The sequence below is a fragment of the Dufourea novaeangliae genome, unplaced genomic scaffold (genome assembly GCF_001272555.1).
Source record: "Dufourea novaeangliae isolate 0120121106 unplaced genomic scaffold, ASM127255v1 scaffold108, whole genome shotgun sequence".
Classification (NCBI taxonomy): domain Eukaryota; kingdom Metazoa; phylum Arthropoda; class Insecta; order Hymenoptera; family Halictidae; genus Dufourea; species Dufourea novaeangliae.
Window position 1 is genome coordinate 4,108,385 of NW_015374014.1, and position 21,883 is coordinate 4,130,267.

The 21,883-nt window shown below is 37.3% G+C and overlaps 1 protein-coding gene across 1 annotated transcript in view; it reads left to right on the forward strand.

Moving 5' to 3' along the window:
* Positions 1–20,837, forward strand: part of LOC107188746 — a 45,655-nt gene extending 24,818 nt beyond the window's left edge. The window contains exon 2 of the mRNA XM_015577092.1: positions 20,584–20,837. Within this exon, the coding sequence (XP_015432578.1) occupies positions 20,584–20,689 (106 nt within the window). The 3' untranslated portion in view covers positions 20,690–20,837. The remainder of the gene's footprint in view (positions 1–20,583) is intronic.
* The last annotated feature ends 1,046 nt before the right edge of the window (positions 20,838–21,883 follow it).

The following is a 21,883-nucleotide window of genomic DNA, read 5'->3' on the forward strand; positions in this document are numbered from 1 at the left end:
TCAACATCTTTACCATTGTATAGTAACTGGACAGGATTCAGTGAACTCGTAAGATTGGAAAAAGGAAACCTGAAAACTAGTTAAAAACCTAACCCAGACCTAGCTCCCCGAGAACCGGCATCATTCACGAGGTGACACGTAATCGGGCCACCCGTTGGGCCCGTATAATACTCACGCCCATAAACAGTAGGTATTCTTCTAGTCTACGGTTTAGCGCAGAAACTGGAAAAAAATACATTTTCCAATGAAATTAATTAGGACTACATTAGAATGGAAAGATTTCCTAGAGTCCTAACAGAACGTCGAAGTCTACCCCTATCAAACTTCTGTGAAAAGGGTTGTTGCGAAGTGTGAAAAAAGTTCTTGTAGTCATGGAAAAAAATTTCACAAGTTCTATGTCTTCAAGTATGTACTAAGTAGATAGATCTGGTCCACCAACTATACCACCAGTTACGGAACAGCCCATATAGTCTTCGCTGATAGCAAGGCTATCTGGAATACTTGAACAGTTGACTACGTGTTTCAAGTTTTTGTGAAGGTAGGATTCTCTCGAGGTGTGAATAGGGTCCTTGTAGTCGTCGAAAAAAATGTCACGAGTTCTGTATCTTCAAGTACTACACCCTGTCCATCGACTATATCGCCAGTTACGGGAGAGCCTCTATAGTTAACGCTCATGGCGGTACTATCTAGATTACTCGAATGGCTATACCACATATTTCAAATTCTGCGAACAAAAGATCGATGTGTAAAGAACGTCCTTGCAGTCATCGAAAAAATATTTACGAGTACTATATCTTCAGGAAAGAATTTCATAACATTCTGTCCGCCAACTATACCACCAGTTACGGAACAACCCATATAGTCTTCGCTGATAGCAGGGCTATCTGGATTACTTGAACAGTTGACTACGTGTTTCAAGTTTTTGTGAAGGAAGGATTTTCTCGAGGTGTGAATAGGGTCCTTGTAGTCGTCGAAAGAAATGTCACGAGTTCTGTATCTTCAAGTACTACACCCTGTCCGTCGACTACATCACCAGTTACGGGACAGCCGGCATAGTCGTCGCCTGATGGCGGTGATACATATCTGGGCTACTTGAACGGGCGCACTACTGGGCCAGGCGTACCTTACAAAGAGACGTAGACGGTACTCGAGTTACGCGAGATACATGAGACACTTGTCGATACTCGAGATACCCTGGCTGGAGGACAGGGAGCGCGGCGAGGACACCTGAAGTCTGGTTTAAAAGCGTGTACATATTACGCGAAGACACTCGAATTACAGAAGCCGCGGGGACGTGTGGCGAGGGCGCGAATCTCGGTCAGTGGTCGCAAGAAAGTGCACGGTCTAGTTTTAATGACGCCATTGGCATTCGGGACACTCGGATCTATTTCTGGAGACGCTGTTCAGCGACGCTTTATGAAATTATGAACTTGTCCGTGGGGGTACCCGAGGGTTTCGTTTATTTGCTGTCCGCTACGTCGACGTCGGTGTTGCAGATAAACGGGTCTGTGGAAATAAAAGAATTATCGGGAATCATTGTCGACGAATGATTTCCTAGACCGATCTGTAGGACACGTATGTACAAATTGTTGTATAACCTTGCTGTGTAACATGTTTTTATAACTTGTTACAAGACATTATTAATAATGGCGACACACTAGACGGAAATGTGTTAGAAAAATGTTATGTAACATCACGTTATATAACATTTTTCTTTCTGTTTTTCTAACAAGTTTTATAACTTCGCTATATAATTTTATGTTATATAGTGTAGACGCAGCTTTAGTGATCACAATTTGGTTAAGATTGACTGGGGATACATACGTAATTACTAGAATTGGGTATTAAGTTCGCATAGGTTTCATCGATTACTCTTCGACTGATAATAATTGGCTTCTGAGTTTATGTTCTGACTTTTTTTATTAGATTTTCTACTATTATCAACGATATTTGTTCGATCTATAAAAATACTTACGAAAAATCAGGAGTATCTCAACTCTCTTGCCTGTCATAAAATCCTTTTCGTATATTTATTCTAGTCATTCTAACAATAATAACATGGACTCCTTATTGTCGCCATAATAAATGTTAGTAATCTACTTGAATTAATCGAGAATATCAACTAAAAAATACAAAAGCAATTTAAAAAAACATACGAATATTCGACCTGTCCTTAATTGCTTTAGACCTTTTTGAACATAACCATTTTACCTTTCAATAACTATTTTCTATCAAATTGGCATAATTTATTCCATTTACCTTTCACGTTAACTACATAATTTCCTCACCTCCTTGTATGCAACTTGTAATATAATTATCTAAATTACCATGATTGTAGTACAATCGACATAATCTTTCCTCTCTTTACATCGTTTACTACGAAGAAAAGCCAAATAAATATATTCCCGCGAGACAGCACGTTCTCCTAATTTCTATAATTTCGTAACACGATTAGCCCCAATTGATCTAACTGACGCATCCGACGAGCGGGATTAAATTCCGTCGTATTTGTTACGTCCAAGGACTCGGGGAAACAGACGTGTCGTAACACGTGGCAGTCAGTTTGGGGTGCGGAGATTTGTGCCCGAGTCAGCTCTTGTGGATCGATGTTCGTATGATATACTAGCTGCACAGACAATGTGTTCCCTGTAGATAGGTGGGTGGATTCTGCTCGGTGTATTCGGTTCATAGACTCTGGTCTACGTTCACTATTCTCGTCGCGGTTTTAAATGCTTTCATTTAAGACTACACTTCCGCCATTTTTACGAAGTCGCCGGTTCTACACGGTATGTCCCAAAAGTTTCCGAACTAAAATTAAAACAGTTTTCCGTGAAACGGTGATGTTCTTCGTCACCAAATATTCACAACGGTTTTCTTTTAAAGGGACATATTGTTCACAATAATTGTGGAACTCTGGAAATGGCTCTGATAATTCTTCTTCAAGATGGTGGAAAGAACGACGATCGAAACTTTTGGCTTTAAGAGTACACAACATTCTGGTCTCAATATGTATCTCACGATTTGATTACCGTATTTATCGAATTCAGCCACAACAAACTAATTTCTGTTACCCAAATTGAAATAAAACTAAAATCAATTTGACATTCGTAGGGCTTCAACGACCACTTTCTCCGCCATTTTGAAGAAGAATTATCAGAGTTATTTCCAGTGTTCGTATAATTTCCATGAATAATATATCGGTTTAGAAGGAAACCACTTTCAGGGGTTGCTGATAAAAAGTGCGAATAACATACGAAAAATTGCTATTTTAACTGCAATTCGGAAACGTTTCGGAAAAACCGTGTAGAACCGGCGACTCCTTAAAAATGGCGGAATTCAGATTTCTCGTTTCAGAATTACTGAAATGATAAAAACACTTCTGTCGGAATGTACGTTGACCTTTATTTTATTATACATTTTATATTACACCATATTGTGCTGAATTGTACCTACTATAATATATTAGTATATTATATAATTTAATTTTGTACACCTTCTACGCTGGCGGTTCTAGTGTTAAGGACAGTCATTTTGTTACACTGTTATTTTAATTTACTAGTTACGTATTGTCTGTCATGACAAAATAATTTAATTTTTAGTAAAATTACAATTAGTTACAGAAGAAATGGTTCACACGGATGGCATATTTTACACATTAGATTAACGTTCAAGCCAGAATTAAGGACTGCAATTTATATTAGTATAAAACTTTATTAGTGTGAGGAAGTATACACTGTTTATTTATAAGCTTAAGAACATATTAGAAAAGCTTCAGAATAAAGTTTGGATTAAGAAATTCTTAGGACCATGGAAAAATACAGTGAATAACAAGATTGTAAATACTTCAAGAGTTAGCTCATCTCTTTTGAAATTCGTGAATAGTATGTATTGAGTTAATTTCCCTTTTCATGCCTGTCCCTTCGTACGGTACGAAGGTCAAGGGATACAAAGCACGTGTCACCAGTGTCGTCACGTGGCACTCTATTCACATATGTATGCTTTCTTCCCTCCTATTGTAATTCCATTGACGGAGAAGAAGATATTCGTACATTCTCGATTTCTAGAATACACGATTTCTGTCAAATAGTCAGAACGAAAATGACACGATAAGGGGATATCATTCAGTAAGCAAAAAAGCATCGAAGCATGCAAAATACAAACTCCGTATAAATTGAAATTACAATATGTGCATTTCCAATTATAACGGAATAACGTTGTAACTTTTATTAGAAATTTGACTCTCCTCGAGTAAATATCTCAGTAAGCATCAGCCAGAGTTCTCCTGTACTTTAATACTGTTTCTTTAGTTTAATTAGTTAGATTGGTGTATAATAAATGTCGGTTTCGAACTACAAAGTTTGAAGAATTATGGCTCATCTTGAACAAGAAACTTTTAATCGAAGAAATATCCATCTAAATCGACAAATTTTTTCCGACGAGTTACAAACTTCTTGATCCTATGATTAACATTGTTCTTAGGTGGACAAAACGAAACGTGTTGAAAAACGGCATTTATTATGCAACAACCTAATATTTCGAGTTAGACGTAAATAATGAAAACCTCATAAACTGAAGAAGATTTGAGTCATTGGGCTTCTTAGTTTCAATTGGATTATTCTAATGTCAACGATGACAGATAATTCATTTATTATTACAACGCAATGGAAAAACATTCGCCAAATTCAAGGTTGAAACACCATACATTTAATCCCACCACTGGTAATGATAAATTGATCCTCGATAGGACATGGGCCCCGTCCCACGCAAGCTCCCTCAAGAAAATCACCATAATTTTTCAATCATAGCTGCAATAAGGTCGAACGAGCGATATTTTCGGAAAATTTATGAAACCCTCCTTTATCAGAACAAAATCCGAGAAGACGATCAATGGAGAAGAAATTTAATACTTCAAAATTTAACGAGATCAGCGTACCCAAGCGGATTTAATCTGTAAAACAATTTCTACATAATGTTAATGAAATATTGTTAAATCTAATATAATTTTCCTCGGGAAGATTCGACGAACACGTGTGCGAAAGACGTCACAAAAGTTACTCCATTTCAACTCCGCAGAGTGCAGCACGTTGAATGCATTTCATTTGCGATCTTTGTTAGTGTAAACGTGGACGACAAAAGTGAGTTGAGAACATCGACGAAACTTAACACGTTGACTGCCGTGGTGACCACTGGTGACCGAAGCCATTGATCTACATACACGAAGAAATATTCAATTTCTAAACAGGAGCATTTAGCATCTCGAAAATATAATTAGTAGTAGAGTAATAATGAAAGTAATGAGCGTTCAAATCAAAGCGTAAACACTTAATATCATTAGTAGCAAAGTGAAAGGAACAAAAGTATTTTATTATTATATTGTCCTAATAGTGAAAACTGTGACAGTCAACGTGTGAAGGACGTTAAGTTCAGTTCAGTCGATATGTGTCCTTATTCTTCAATGTCTGCCGCCATTTTAAACGAAAAAAAAAGAATAGTTTAGAATTTAAAGCGTGTTTGCAGTTTATTTAAAAAGCAGTGGATTACTTATGGCTGAACCTGATAATAAATGACTAGTTAGTATGCTTCATGCGACACTTTTTAGAAATTTCTGAGAAGGAACCCTTTCCTAAATATGTATTACTCGTCGCTTCACGTTACGAATTTGGTATCGGTTATTCTACGTATCATTGTCAGAAAATGTATCTGTTACGTATGAATGTATTATGTAAAACGGACGAAGGTAGCAATTAATGCATAATTAGGGACACATCGATGGCCACTTTGTCGCGCACGATTGCCGTGTTTAGCAGGAAAATAATTTGCTATCCTAAAGCAATTGGGAAACGGTTATATCCGTTTCGAGTCACAGCGAATTACAGGAGAAATTAATTCTTGTTTACTACGAACCAACCGTATTTTAATTACCAGAAGCTTGCTTTGCAGAGTAAATAAGTCCGCGAAAGCAATTTGAACTCCAGCGGGCAAGTTAATTAAATGTTATTTAACCGAGGAGGCAGAACTGTGTATATACAAGTCTTGGGTATATAATATTAAATATAAGGCTTCCTTTGATATTATTATTGAAAGTTTCCGTTTGTTTATCAGACATACAGTACCCGTTTAATGGAAATATTATTGATACAAGGTATTGAGGTAGTTTTATTTCGCAGGGCTAAAATATTCCAACTGTGAAGTTCGAAAGTGGCTTTTCTCGGAAGTATAGCCTCTGAGGAAAACAGTTCTCCCTTACTTTTACCTTATTTTTGCGCAAGATATCGTCTTTACCAGCTGGAACCACTACTTATTATTGAATTGTAGTTAAATCCGCACAAGAAGCAGCTGTCACATTAAACCGTTTATGACAAAACTTCCATAACATTGAAAAGGACCTTATCTTAGATAAGTTGCAGTAATTTTGCATTTTTCTTGTGGACAACACACAGAGCACTAATATTCATATGGCATTTCGAGCAACGATTAGTGGCGTGCGGGGAAAACTATTGTAGAACGACATTATGATATAAACACCACTAATAACCACAGAGCAGCCAGGAATCATTTTACCCCGAAGGATCGTTTTAGACACCTCTCCCCTACATTTGATTAGATCTTTGTTATCAGCAATATAAGCATTTACGCGTTGACTTGAACACTTATTACTTTCATTATTACTCTACTACTAATAATATTTATAAGATGTTTAATGTTCCTGTTCAGAAATTGAATGTTTCCTCGTTTAATTTAATGGCGCCGGTGATCGCTGACCACCATGGCAGTCAACATGTTAATGTCGATTTCTTTCATTCCAACAGTTAAAATTTTACTAATTCTTTCCTCGTAAACCTATTTCCATGATACTATATCAAAGATGGAACCAGTAAAATCTAGAATCCACTGAATTGACTATTCCAGTCTCTCTTTCGATCAACCCTGTCACCATGAACTGAGATCACTTTCAGTCTCTTCCCAAACTGCGATCAAGAACTTTCCCTCTCACCAAAGAGACAATTAATCCCCATCTACTTTCATGGTAGCATATCAACGATGGGACCAATAAAATGAAAGATTCACAAAATTAACAATTCCAGTCACTCTTTCGATCAACTCTGCCATAATAAACTCAGACCAACTTCAGTCTCTTCCTAAAGTGTGACAAGAACTTCCTTTCGCCAAAGAGACAATTAATCCCCATCTACTTTGATGGTAGCATATCAACGATGGGACCAATAGAATATACAATCCACGAAATTAACAATTCCAGTCGCTCTTTCGATCAACTCTGCCACAATAAACTCAGACCAACTTCAGTCTCTTCCTAAAGTGTGACAAGAACTTTCCTCTCGCCAAATGGACAATTAATCCCCCATCTGAAAATAACCGTGCTACTGCCAGTCACGAGCGGCAACAATGACGCAGGCGGTCCCCGTCCGTTCGGCCAGTACAACGTATGCAACCCGGTGTACACGTGAGCGGTTCGTGTACAGGCGCGTGGGTGGCGTTGCGGATGGGAAGGGTGGGTTGAACCTCGACGCGGTGGAACAGGATCTCCGGCATGGGGATGGATACCGTGAAAGGGAATAGGTAATAACGTAGGAAAAACAGAGGAAGAGGGAAATGGTAAATAGATCCGCGAGAAAAGAAAGATGAAAAGGGACAGGGATAAACCAGGCGGGGGTGGAGCGGGGGAGTGGTTGGAACCAGGGAGTGAGAACAGGGAAATGGGAAAAGGTAGCGAGAGGAGAAAAGAGAAAGGACACATAGGGCGGAAGACGGGGGTGGAGCGGACGATGCTGCGCATGCGCGGCAGCCACCAGCACCTCGATCGATCCTCCTCGTTCCGAAGAGTCGTTACGAGAGCCGGAGTGCCGGTACTCCACGAGCTGGTACTAACAGCCGCGTACTGTCAGACCAGCCGTAGTGCGCTACTCGAAAAATTTTCAGCCGTACGAAACTAAAGAAACACACTCCTTACGATGGCACTTTTCTGGTCGAGTGTTGCCCACTCCCGGATCCGGTGGCCAGGTCCAATCCTTCCGCGGCGAGAACATCGCGGAATCGTCTGGATCGAATGGGGGGTCGTGATGCTTGGGTAGTCGAATGATGGTATCCGTTTCTAATGAAAGACCTTCTATTAGCGAATATCAGGCTTTCTTTGCCTTTTGTATTACCTACTTGGTAAAAGTACTTAGCTATCTGTTTTGTTCTTTCATTGCAAGGTTCTACGATGTTGTACAGTATTGTACTATTGTACAGGCGACCCTCCCCTAACCTGATATTCTCGTAACACGGTTTCGCTCTAACACGGTTAGAGAATTGGGGAAACATCCAGATAACACGGTTTTCAGGCAACGCGGTTTCACTGTAACACGGTTAGAGAATTGTATAGAATAGCATAATTCTGTTGAATATTGGAATATTGGGTATTATGAAAATATTGGGTTTTCGAGATAGAGGTTGTGAGGGAGTTTTTTAGGTGTTGCCCCCTAGTGTTCTCTTTTTACCTGTTGGTATCCTTGGAAAGTAGTACTTACCGACTTTGTTCTTTTATTATATGGTTCCACGATGTTGTATAGTATTGTACTATCATACAGACAACCTCAGTATAACACGATTTCATAACTGGGGAATAGTACGGTAGTGCTACGACACGGTTTCGCTCTAACACGATTAGACAATTGTGTAGAATACAGTAGAACGACGGTTATCTGAATGTCGATTGTCAGGAACGCCAATCATTAGAAATAACGATTATTGGAACACGAATGTTTTGCAGTGAATCATGCAACCTTTTAGTTAAGGTAAATCCTCGATGAGTGTTCAAAGCCTCTTCGACATTGACAAGGAGAGGTCCGCAGGTGTATCGGTGAATTTTTGAATGAGGTTAAGCACAGTGATAGAGCTTGGAATTATAAAGCCAATGATATTTGTTTCAACCGGATATGGCCATTAGTTTATGAAATATCTAATGTTCAGTGTCGGTGAGCCTTTGAACACTTATCGACGATTTAGTGTGCGCTGTACAGAATTTGAATAGTTCAGTTGTAATAATATTCAAGGATAGTCAGAAGTACAGTGAAGGTAATCCAGGACATAAAATTATAGACAAAGATAATATTCGTTAATCTATTTTTGTTGAAGAAAGTACTGATATAGGCGAAAAAATGACAGAACCATAAAAATAGTATTATTTTTTATTGTTTTGCGACCTTCTGTGGAATAGATGTCCATCTTTTGAAATTGTTTTCCTTCTAACCGTTTTCTGATATATATGAAACTTAGATTCTCCTATTATCCGAACGAATGTCTTCCCCTGTGGTTTGGATAATAATCGGCGTTTTAGTATAGTAGAATTTCGTTAGTTTTTAGAACCTGACCTGTTTTTTTCTACATGTGTGAAGGTACATACTAAATAGTTCTCAGTTTCGTACAACACGAATTCCCATAAAAGATAGTAATTTTTAGAAACCAAACCACCGTGTTATACGAAGGTTACCTACCTAATGATTGTAATACTGAAAGTTACTGCATTATTCAGTTAAAAAAGAAACGCAGTATTGCCTGTTTCAGAAGGTGAATTAAAGTCATTGTTTTCAAAATGTTGAAAGGAAAGGTTGAACAGGGTTCTTATATTTTTCATGCAAAATTCAGCGACGAACAACGAAAGATTGACTCGAAATGTTAAAAAGTCTCGAAGCAACCGAGTGACAGAGACATTGACAAGTTGGACATCGTTATGCGTATTTTCAACCTACCTCACTTCCTTTATAAATATGCAAGAGCATCGACAAACAGAAGCATGATGATGTAAAATCAGAAATTATTCATACCCAGATAGCTCATGACGCCTTGAAGACAGCTTAAAGGCGCCTTAGACCTAAAATAGCCGTAAAATGGACGTTTTCGTGTGCTATCTGGGTATAAACTCTACATCGAGTGAAATTATCAGCTCGACACACCGGGCGTAGTCGGAAACTTTTCTGTTTTATGGTAAAAGGAGAATTTTTTACGTGATTATGTTTATGTAGCGCGTACAACAGCGGCCATACTGCTTGAAACACGAAGTTGCAATTTAGATCACGTGAATCGGGTATAAGTATTACTTTTTTATACAATACTAACGATAAGTACGTGAACATATTCTTTAATCGAATATCATTACCTGTTTTTCACAGAATTCCGCGATATGTTGCATGACAATGAAAGACAAATGTATTACATATATTATCTATTTTGCGAAGAAAATTCTGTTCCATTGTATGTTTTAGATTTGTTGGTATTGAAATATTTCTAATTAATTCTGCATCTGTATTACGCAAACCATACAAATATAAACATATAATCAGTATTCATACAAAGTACGTGTAAATACGTAAAAGTTAAAAGTCCAACCGAGAGATTGCAAATTGATCTAACCTTTAATACGTTTTATTACGTCTTAAATTATTCGTTAATTGAACAGAAAAAAAGGTTGCTAATAACCATATTCATGATTTGACATGACATTCAATATTCCGGTGTAATTATTAGTCTGTGAATTTTACGCATTTACAGCATCTACAACTTTACAAGACAACAAAAAGAAAATATTAACGAAAGTACAATAAAATTCTACTGTTGACTTCTCCAAATTTGAGATTTAAAAAACATCTCCTTTAAACGCTGACTTCATATGAGCGTTTAGTAATTACAACACTCAGAAATCAAATCATTCACGTTACTTCAAATAGAAAGAGGGTCTAGAACTTAATTTAATTTCTCGATCTTCATCGCGTCAGCTGATCCGTCTCCGTTTCAACACCCCGTATACAAGATGGAATTCACAACAAAACCATTTTATAAAGAAACAAATATGTCTCTTGAATACTAAATTTGCATAAACATTCAGTTATTAAAAAGTCAGAAAGAAAATCATTCACGTCACTTCGAATAGAATGAGGATCGAGAACTTAATTTAATTTCTCGATCTTCATCGCGTCAAATGATCCCTCTCCGTTTCAACACCCCGTATACAAGATGGAATTCACGCAAAACGACCACACAAGCCGTGCAATTAAATCAGGCAATAAATCATAAAAATGAAGGGACGCAACTCGATCCGCGGTGCAAGTTTTTCATTTTCACGATGGGAAAAAGCGAAATCCCCGCGAAGCTCCATCGAATATCGGTTATCGATTTGTTGCCGATTTAATGAGACACGAAGCTGCCCGAAGAAGCGGAGAGGAATAATCGCGGCAACAAGCAAAATATTGTTCGGGCTCCACGACACTGCGGGGCTCTCGCGACCGAATCAACAGGGAGAGTCATTCATATCGAATGAAAAAAGCTCCCGTTCTGGCGTGCCTTTGATCGGGAATTCATATTTCATAACCAAGTCCGCGTGTGTGTTCGCGAGAGGCGGCACCGGTTGCTATGAGACAAATTGACCGTCTTTGTTTCGAGTCACGGCCCGCTGATTTGTTACTTGCATAAATTACCAACGTGCTAGAAACGAAAGCATGTCAAACGTCTTCGTTCAGACTTTGTTCGACGAGCGTTCGATGTTACAAGCGGTTATGTATTCTTCGCTCGATTTATATGACGTAGGTACTCGTGATTGTATTTAACCCTAGAACAACACTGCTGCAGATTTTTCGAGCGTATGTGATGGGTAGACTACGGATTTTATGCATTTATACCCTATGGGGCTCTGTGCAATACAATAAAAAACGAAACTTTCATCGGATCCAAAGAGTTTTCTATTTTATTCTGAACTGAAAATAAATTTCTACGAATACTCCTGTCTTTATAAATTACTTCAGAAACTTTTACTTTGCATAAAAATCCTCAGTCTAGTGATGGGCGTTTGAATGATAATTTCGAAGCGATATGAAGCTTTTCGATGCTGTGGAAATTCGAATCATTTCGAACGTGATTCGATATCCTAAAGTTCTTGATGAGTCTTGAATTTTGAGTGTTGATTACTCTTGAACCTTGAGTCTTTAAAGATTCCGTAGGTCCTGAAAGTTTTAGAAGTCTTGACAGTTTTGATAGGTCGTAAAGGCTCTTAAGGTGACTATTTAAAATGCTTTTGAATGCTTTTGGGAGATACTGAATACACACCAAGCTTTCGAAACCTGTCAAAACTTACAAGACTCCCAAGACTTTCAGACTCGAGACTAATCAAGATTCAAAATTCAAGGCTTATCATGACTTTCAACAGTTTTAACTGTTAGTATTAGATTACTTTAGGAATTACTCCAATTAATAAGAATACATTTCAAAATATTTATTAATTGCCCACTACCGTGGTACCCTTCGTTTACAGCGGAGCCCAAAACACATCGTTCCCATTACTATTATAGTGATATAAATAATAATAACTATATCATTACTGTACTACGAAAGTTTATGCAAAATCCAAATTTTAGTCAGTGATATCTAAAAATTAAAAAGGAGCCAATTTTTTAATTCTGTACTAGAAGCTTTACTATGTTAATAATAACACAGAAATAGTATTAAACTGTATGGATACGTTTAATTTATTGCATGTGCCAAATTAAGAGTTGTCATAAATGCTTATAATATATCCGCAATCTACATTGATTACTGTCGCTGTCTTAGTGATACTATACCGATTACAATAGGTATATAATTATTAAAAAATCCGTACATTGCAAATAACGATTATATCGCTACATTAATACCATTAACTAGACCACACATGTGTCACGTGATAAAAGGTATCGATGCTTCCGCTAATCTTTCATTCGCAAGTCATCGACGCGAGAAATCTGGTTGCTCGACGAACCCGTTCTATTATAAGCATGAAGACAGTGGCAGAGTAGTCAGGCAACGTAACCAAGATAATTCGTCGGTACGTTCTCAAAACCGGACGATCTTCGGTAGCCATTGCGAACTCTATTTCACCGGTATGCCGTTTTCTGATTTTACATGCAGTTTACGCGCGGTTTACACGCAACCTGTACTTTAAGTCAATTAGGATGCTTAATGCAACAAGGCCCGGCACATAATCGAAAGGTTTCGTGATCCTTGAAACTTATGAGAACTTTACGCGAAGTGGTATGGTGGCGGGTGGAATTAATCCCACGCTGCTGTCTGTTACCATTAATGGGCAATTGTACTCTTAATGAAAGATCAAGTTAAATGCTATTTAACTTCGGTCTGTATTTCACTATGAATTCAGATTCCTATCGAATAGTATAATACAAGCCCTCGACAGCATTAATCGTGTAAGTCGAGTTTTCATGAGTTTTAGTCCAAATCATAGGAAGATAGCCTTAAACCCAATCTATCTTGTACATGTACATACATGGCATTTATTAAATGATTTATGCTATGTAGCTTCACAAACAACAATGTATGTATTGTTGCGTAAGTTATGTCTGTCATTTTTTAGCCATCTGTTTCCGCATTTGGCATAGGTTCTGCAGGCAATGCCAGCTGTACACAATGCTAAAGCAAATTGCCAGCAAGTCTTGCAACATAACCTGTGCCAAATTGGGGGCAAAAACGGAACAGAGTCTGCGCGAGTCAATTTGCAGCCTATGTTGCTACCAATGTGCGCGCAAATTGTTTGTAGCAAATCTTAGATCGATTTTATAACCATAACTTTATAACAGGCATTGGACAAAATTTGGCTATGCAGGTTTGGCTGACTGGGTCAGTCCTCGAAAGCATTAATGGTGTAAGTCCATTGTTGATGAATTTTAATTAACATCATAGAAAGATAGCTCTAATTTCATTATATCTTGTGCATAATTGGTGTATGTCTAGCTTTATTAATAGTTCAACAGGGGATATTGAGTATATAGGTTATACCTAACCTGTAAATATCGCAAAGCATATTAAAATTTGTTGACATGCACCACTAATGCTTTCAAGGGATGTATATAAGTTACTTTCAAATTTTTGCTACATTAAGTAAGGTATTAACTCCAAAACATGAATCGATTGTATATGAACGTTCTCTTTACCGCTGTATTCAAAGAAGATCTTGCCTTTTCAAAGATTTCCATCTTGGAACAAAAAAATTTCAGAATAGTCACAAAAATAGCCATGAACAATATTTCTTGCAAAGTTCACTCTCTATACTTTTGTTACATTTTTCCTGTTTACATTAATGAAGTTATTTTTATACTGTACACGAATGTTCTCTTTTACATAGTTTCTTTTACTGGCAGACTCCATTTACGTAGCTCTCCAACTCTTTGAAATGGCACTACGTGGAACTCAGCATAAATCGAGGTATACAATATATGTATATGTACAATTGAGGAGCAAGGGGAAAAAACAGGGAATGTCCATTTTCAGTGGTTTTACGACGTATAGCGCACTTTGTTGGTGGCTACTGAGACCACAGAATTGTCGAATCACAAACGATTATAACGTAGAAATGTCCACATAAGATACCGTTAAAAATTTAGTATGGTGGACTAAAGTATTAAAAATTAATTTTCTCATTAAAGCTGTTTTGTGACACTCCTTCTTTGTCTCCCCTTAGCTTTCAGTTGTTATTAAGTATACCAATAAACAATGCAATGCACTGTTTCTTGACGAAATCAGTATTCGTTACTAAAGTTAAGTGTCTATATTTTGCAATTTACATCCATAATAATTGTCCAACATCCTACATCATGTTCACTCGGCAAAAGGTCGAGAAGATATTTGGAATTCCAAATACAGTTTTTGCATTTCAATTTCAATATTTTGCAACTCAAATTCAACTTTTTGTAAATCAAATTCAACCTTTTTTATATCAAAACCAACCTTTTCAATATCTGAAAGGAAAAATATTATCCACTCAACAATCAACGATCTAGTTGCCTTTGTGATAATTTGAGTAGATAAGTTATTTTTATTCTTCCAAGAAACGCTTAGATCAGATCCTGGATAGGTCGAAACGTCGATTGAGATTCGGAAAATGAACCGACAAGGCACTGTTAAACTTTTAACCCCTTTTCCTTCGTTAAACAAAATAGGCAATATATATTTGCGTGTTAATAAACGAGAAACTACAAACTCATATCTAAGCATTTCTTACACGAGTAAACATAAATCACCTACTCAAATTATCACAAGGACAACTAAGTCGTTAATTGTTGAGTGGATAATTTTGATAAACTTTGAGTCGAAACTTTAATTTTGAATGCAATTTTGAACACTCCAAATTTTCAACATTCTATTCAATGGAATATCTTTATCTTTGTGATCAGAAATCAAGAGTACATAAAACAGAAATAATGACTCATACAAAAGTGAATATTGCAAAACCCATTCCACTTTTATTTAAAAAAACATGCTGAAATGAAAATCAGAGCTTCAGCTGGTAGCCAACATGTTAAAATGTTTTTTCATTACTTTTCATTTCAAAACTTGCAAAAGGTTGAATTTGATTTGCAAAAAGTTGCGTTTGGAGTGGAAAATCTGTAATATTCCCTTACGATCACAGAGAATGATGAATTACTTGTTGGTATACTTAATAAATCTATACCCTAGTCACGTTGTGCCATCGTGAGAGTATAAACTTCGTCTCGTTCTCTGCATTTCCGTGCAACTCGAGCCTCGAGAATATTATTTTCCTCGATGTGGATGGAAGAAGCGGAACACGGGGGCCGCAATACGGAGGGGGGAGGGGACCTTGTCCTTGTTTCAATTAAAGCGACACGATTACACAGAAAAACAACGGCGATTCCGTCTCGGTCCCATGGTCGTCGCATGAAAATAATTCGGTTAGCAGGGACAAGGGGGAGGGGGGAGGGGGCAGAGGGCGCGATGACAGATTTATAAGTCGCTTAATACCAGGCGAAAAAATAACGGCTTTAATCCAGAGATGGACACCGGCCGCTCGGCGGTCTCGTTAGTCGCCACGGATTGGGAAAAACTCCGAATCGGGAGCCACGACGGAATCCAACGGAGCCGCGTAATTACCGGGTATTCCAGGGCCGGGGGTTAATTTGCATTTCAATGCAATCACGATTCACCGACGTAATCTCATTCACGTCGATTATTGTGACTCGCGACCGCTCGCTGAGCGTTATTGTTACAACTGGCTGTATATACATTATGTACATTATATGTATATATATAGATGTATGTATGTATATACACATGCGCGAGCGGTCGTGCATCGAATATTAATCTCTTGGACCTCGAATCGTTTGTTGTAGTTCTGTGACGTGAGTGAAGGTAGAAGCAGGAAAGCCTGCTACCTATGTCATCTTCCGTAATGGTTCGCGTCAGAGTTTGGCTGAATTTTAGTCGAATAATATACAGAGTGAGTCACCTAACACTTTCACCTAAAATATCTCCGGTGTTTTTAATGATACGAGAGAATGTGTAAATTAGAAAATGTTTGTTCCTGTAGGTTAGTTATTGTGATAGAGAAGATTTTTTTCTCAAGGTCGTATTTTCCGACATTTTAAAGTCATCGTCGTTTTTTTTTTATTGGGATAACGTATTTCGATTCGTGCAACGTTATAACTAATGAAGAAACAAATTCAACCATGTATTGTAAGTCAACCTTCAAATGACCTTCGGAGGAGTTATTTTTTAAAAAGCATATCTTAACGTACGAGGACGATGTTCATGCTTCCTGTATTCTAATAGGATCTCGGTAATGTTTCAGTGTTTACATCAATGAGAACCTACCAGGGTACGGGAAGCATGAACATCGTCTTCGTACGTTAACATATGATTTTTGAGGAATAACTACTCCGAAGGTCATTTGAATTTGTATTATAGCCGTTTCGGATAGATTTTTATGAGCTGAAAAAATCACTTTTTAAACAATTGCAAATTTTGAACTTTGAAGGTGTGTTATGCTTTTACAGTAGTAGTTATTCAGTTGTTTTTAACACGAAATAATTTTCCGAATTCACCCTAACAAAATGATGTAAACTGTTGTTATATTATAGACATCTAAATATGTATAAATAATGATCAAACGGAAAAGGACACCGAAAGCGCACTTATTGTTGCTGATATTCTTTAATTTATTTCAAGAATTAAGGGTCTAGGAGAAAATCTAACCGAATCAAGCAATAGAGCAGATCTTTCTGCTAATGAGGGTGTTAAAGAAAGTTACAGAATCTGTTTTCTTTTTAATAGAGAAGCGAAACAGTTCAACAAAACACACGGTGGCGGCAGTTGTACTCACAATCAGTGACAGCGGTCGCTCTGCCTATGCACGTTTAATGTTCTCATTACGCTTAGCAAAAACAACTGAACAACTATTACTCTAAAGGCACAATTTACCTCCAAAGTTTAAAATTTGCTATTTTAAAAAGAAAAATGTTTTTCTAGAACAGGTCGTGCTAGGGAAAACGGTTTGCAGATTCATATTCAGATCATAAAGATCTATCAGAAACGCCTATGAACGATTATGAGGTAGGAAAAAAGTTCAATTTTGTTGAACAGTGTAATTATCTAGAAGAGACGGCCTCAACTCCAATTTTGTTGAATTATGGATATGCTGTAGAGGGGAGGGCCCTGAGTGACATGCATTCTGTCGGATGGGTGGTACGATCGTGGTTGAAAAGTTATGAGAAAAAGAAAATTCTATATGTTACAGTACATTTACTCCAATATAATAGATCAGTAGAAACAGAGTGCAATGAACAGACGCGTTAGCTAAGGTACCAATCCAGCGCTAACCATGCACCAATTATACCACCACACACATGTTTAGTTATTAATATCTACAAAAAAAAAAGGAAAAAAGTTTCTTCATCAGACCCCAGAACACATCGTGTGCGTGTCTTGTGTTTGGTCGGGTGTTGGGTGTGTGATTAATACTGGATTGAGACTTGGCTGACGTGTCTGTTCATCGAATTCTGTTTCTACTTATCTATTATATTGGAGTAAATGTAATGTAACATGTACAATTTTCTTTTTCTCATAACTTTCGAACTATATCATTATTCTACTGGTACTAAAGTCTATCTATAAGTTCGTGCTCATTTTTTATAAATATTCATCGAGAAACCACAATTACTTAACCAGTTCATGCATATAATATTATCGTCGAATTTAGAGCAATGCTACTTGAAGCTGTACAGTAAAACAAATCCATGAAAATATATTATAGCAAAAATTATTACAATGAAATTTATTTTATCACTTCACATGTACATTTTAACGTCTTTTACGAGTTCCATTGAGTAATACGCATATCTTTCCTTGTTAGAATCTCCAGTACGTTGCATCGAGTACTGAACATAGTTGCATTGCCAAGTTTATGTAACAATTTGGCAAGAAATTGGCTAAGACGTCTGACAAGAAGCTATAAAATTCGCGTAAAATACCGTGCATGGAACAATACTTTATATTCCTTTCTAATTGAACGAATATACGTCTACGTAATAATAAAATTTGTATCTTTATGTTCTAAGTTTGATTTCCTTCTTTGCACATTGAGTGATCATTACGTTCAAATAAGGACACGAGCAAATCACCAAGTCTGAAGAAAACGAAGTATAAAATTCGCTTTAAAAGTATAATAAATTATTATTTCACCACAGAAATGCATACGTACGCACTAAAATACGAGAATGGAAATGTTGAAATAGCAATAGAAGAAATAATGCTCTTATTGAATGACAAAAAATCGCAGAAAATGACGAGGAAAATTTATATTTAACGCTGGAGCATTAACATCTGCTCTTTAATTCCAAACGTGAAGTATATTGTTGGATTTTTCCAGCACGCTGAACTATGTTACTAATCGTCAATAAACCAGGCTTGACTTTTTATGATATTTACTGCTCCTTTCACTTCAGCTATCGCGAAGTACGAAGTATATGCAAACGCGATAAATATACGTTATCGAAAAGACATATGAAGTAGATACTGAATCAATTTATCATGTACATTAATTTTTATTTTAAATTCATTATTTAAAAAAAACTCTAATTGAATACAGTAAATAATTTTATATACTTCTGAAGATAGGAAGTAAATACGAACGTAGTTTATTAGAACGGACTTTAAAAAATCAGTTATTAGATTGGTGGAGATTTATGCAAATGAATAATATTTAACTAAACGTTATGTTCGTCTTGCAACACCTATTTGAATGTAAACTGGTGGCATACTTTACCTCTCGAAGGAGAGGCAAGATAGTATCACCTAAATCGTGCATTATAATATCACGAGTCACGTATTATGCATATGTATATCACCTACAGCCCTCTATTGTGTTTTACAAAGCTAAAAAGGCTTTGTATGATCCACCGAGTGCAATTAACATGTTTTACATTAATTTAGAAGAGACACTGCGATCGATATCTTTACAAAAATCGTATCAAATAATTTACACAATGAAATCATGTTATTTTATTGACAGATAAATCATTGAGTCACAACCAAAAATTTCCCGAAATTCACAAAATAATTCCCATTTAATCTTTCCTTATAATATCACAATATACTGATCAAAGATCACAGTGGTGTTTAAAAAAATATTAATACTTATATGGAAGTAACTTTGTTAGAAAAACAAAACTGATAAAACAGTATATCGTATTCACAAATGTATTTTCTCTTGGAAGACTCACCACTTATGCACCACCACTGTTAATACATTTTTTGAATTTTCTCCAGATGGTCTCCAGAACCCTGAGGTACAATTTTTCTTAATATTGTTGCAGTCGAATTTGCAAAGAAAAGAAAAGAAAATGTAACGATTATTCACATAAGTGTTAAAATTTTTCTAAAGCACCGTATATACAGGGTGTCTCACCTAACATGAGTACCTTAAATATCTCACTTACTTTTGATTTTCCGAAAAATTATTTTAACAAATGCTCAAAGTGATGTCTATCAGTTTCGACACCTTTTTGCACTAATCCCTCTATCGCATTTGCTTTATTATTTAACTCTACTCCCTTACATTTGTAGGTTTTTCATACTCGAGGTTAAATGAAGGTTACACTGCTATAGATCATTAGAAAGGTCTTGACCTAAACTATTACGCCTTGATGATAAAAATATGTAGTCCCATTTTAAAAACCACCGTTGACATAGAAAATTCAAAAGATATGACCCTAAGAAAAATGTTTCGTTTATCACAATATTTGCCCTTCCAACCAAATAACATTGTTCGCTCACATTTTTGTATATCTTCAAAAACAAGTGTGACTTCAAGATGCTCTCGTTAAGTGGGACACCCTGTATAAATTTATGGAAGTAAATTAAGGCAAACGTACTGGTTCCATTCAAATCCAAGTAAAATCTTATTTCCAGTCTTGTCGGTATTCAACCTCTAGAACAAACGTACACCAGCAACGAGCTTAGAGCTCTTTTTCTCCCCTAACAGACGGCCATCAATAAACTTCTCCGAGGGTAATGGCGAGACCAGCCGTAAGAGAAGGCTTTAAATTCGATGCTTTCGGTCAAAAAAAATGTGTCCGCGACACCGCCACACCTCCTGCGCGATAATTAAGGTCATATTTCACCGCGAACCCCTCCCACACACACTATACTTCGGTATTCACGGCTAAAATCACGGTCGTCGAACGCCCACGCGGCCCGAAAATTCAGCTGTGAACGCTGTGAAAGTAATCGCACGATCCTGTTCTTGGTTTCCAGTCAGAAGAGGCAGCAACAGCAGTACCACCATCAACAGCAGCACCAGCAACAGCATCAGCATCAGCACCAGCACGCCTCCTGGCACAGGACCACCTTAGCGTCCTGACCACGGTGACCGTGACCCTGGCCGCAAACCGAGCAATAGTCCTGGTGTTCCAGGGTGAAAGGGTTCCAGCTGGCGAGAAAATACGTACCAGCGCGATTCCTCTCGCGGCCCGGTCGCGAAACGATATCTGCAACCACCAATCAGGAGAACGGACACGCGGGAAAAGAGACTTCGACGCGGGAGACGCAACGTACGTTCGCGTACACATCCGTGGTCATCATCCCTGTCGGGGCTCTTCGCTTCGATCATCTTCGTCGCGCGGGACTTCCGAGATTCCTCGCGGTTACCATTGTCGAGGGCTCCTCGCGATTGCCTCTGTACAGGTGCCCGTGAGTCCATATTTGCTGTGTGTGTGATCGGTTCCACGGAACTACTTCGAGCGATGTTTCTATCCATAGAATTCTGGGTAATCGGTCCTGCTGACAGGAACTGTTCGATGTCCCTTAACACTTTGACCGCCGGTTAGTTCGTTCGGTTGACACACAGCGCCATGTCGGTAATCGATGACCGACAGCACACTGACCGCTCGGGTCCTGTCGGTTATCGATAAATAGACTGCGGATTTTTATGCAAAATTACAGTTCATACATAAAGTGATTCATGAAGGCAAGAGCAAAAGTAGGAATTTTTCATTTCTTTGAGGTCTCTTATTGGGTTAAAGGTAAAATAAAAATTTAAAAAGTTCTACTTTTGTTATAAAGTGTACTGCTTATGCTATAAGTGCATAAAATCTGTAGTCTATCTGATAACTGACCATGTGAAGTGGAAGAAGGAATACCAAGCATATTCCTAAATGGAGGTGGTAAGGTTATGAAAAAGAAAAATGTTTAGCGGAATTTTTAGAAATATTAACGAGTACGATACAATGATACAATTATCATTTGCAAGGAACTTGTTGAATAGCATCAGACAGAGATAAGATGTTCCATCGCAATTATCGCAGAATGTTATTATTTTTATAGGTCTATTTCTAGCACTTTTTCCTCCAAATCATGTTGCACTGTCTTCGTAACGTTTCTTGCAAAATTTTCTAATCTCGGACATTCTTTCGCTTTCCTACTGTAATTTATGACGTAATTTTCGACTTTTATTTATATCATCACTAATGTAAAACGTTTTAATTGAATTGAAATTGATCGAGTCGCTGAAAAGTAAGTTACTAGTTGAGAAATGCGAAAATTATGATAGATAAAT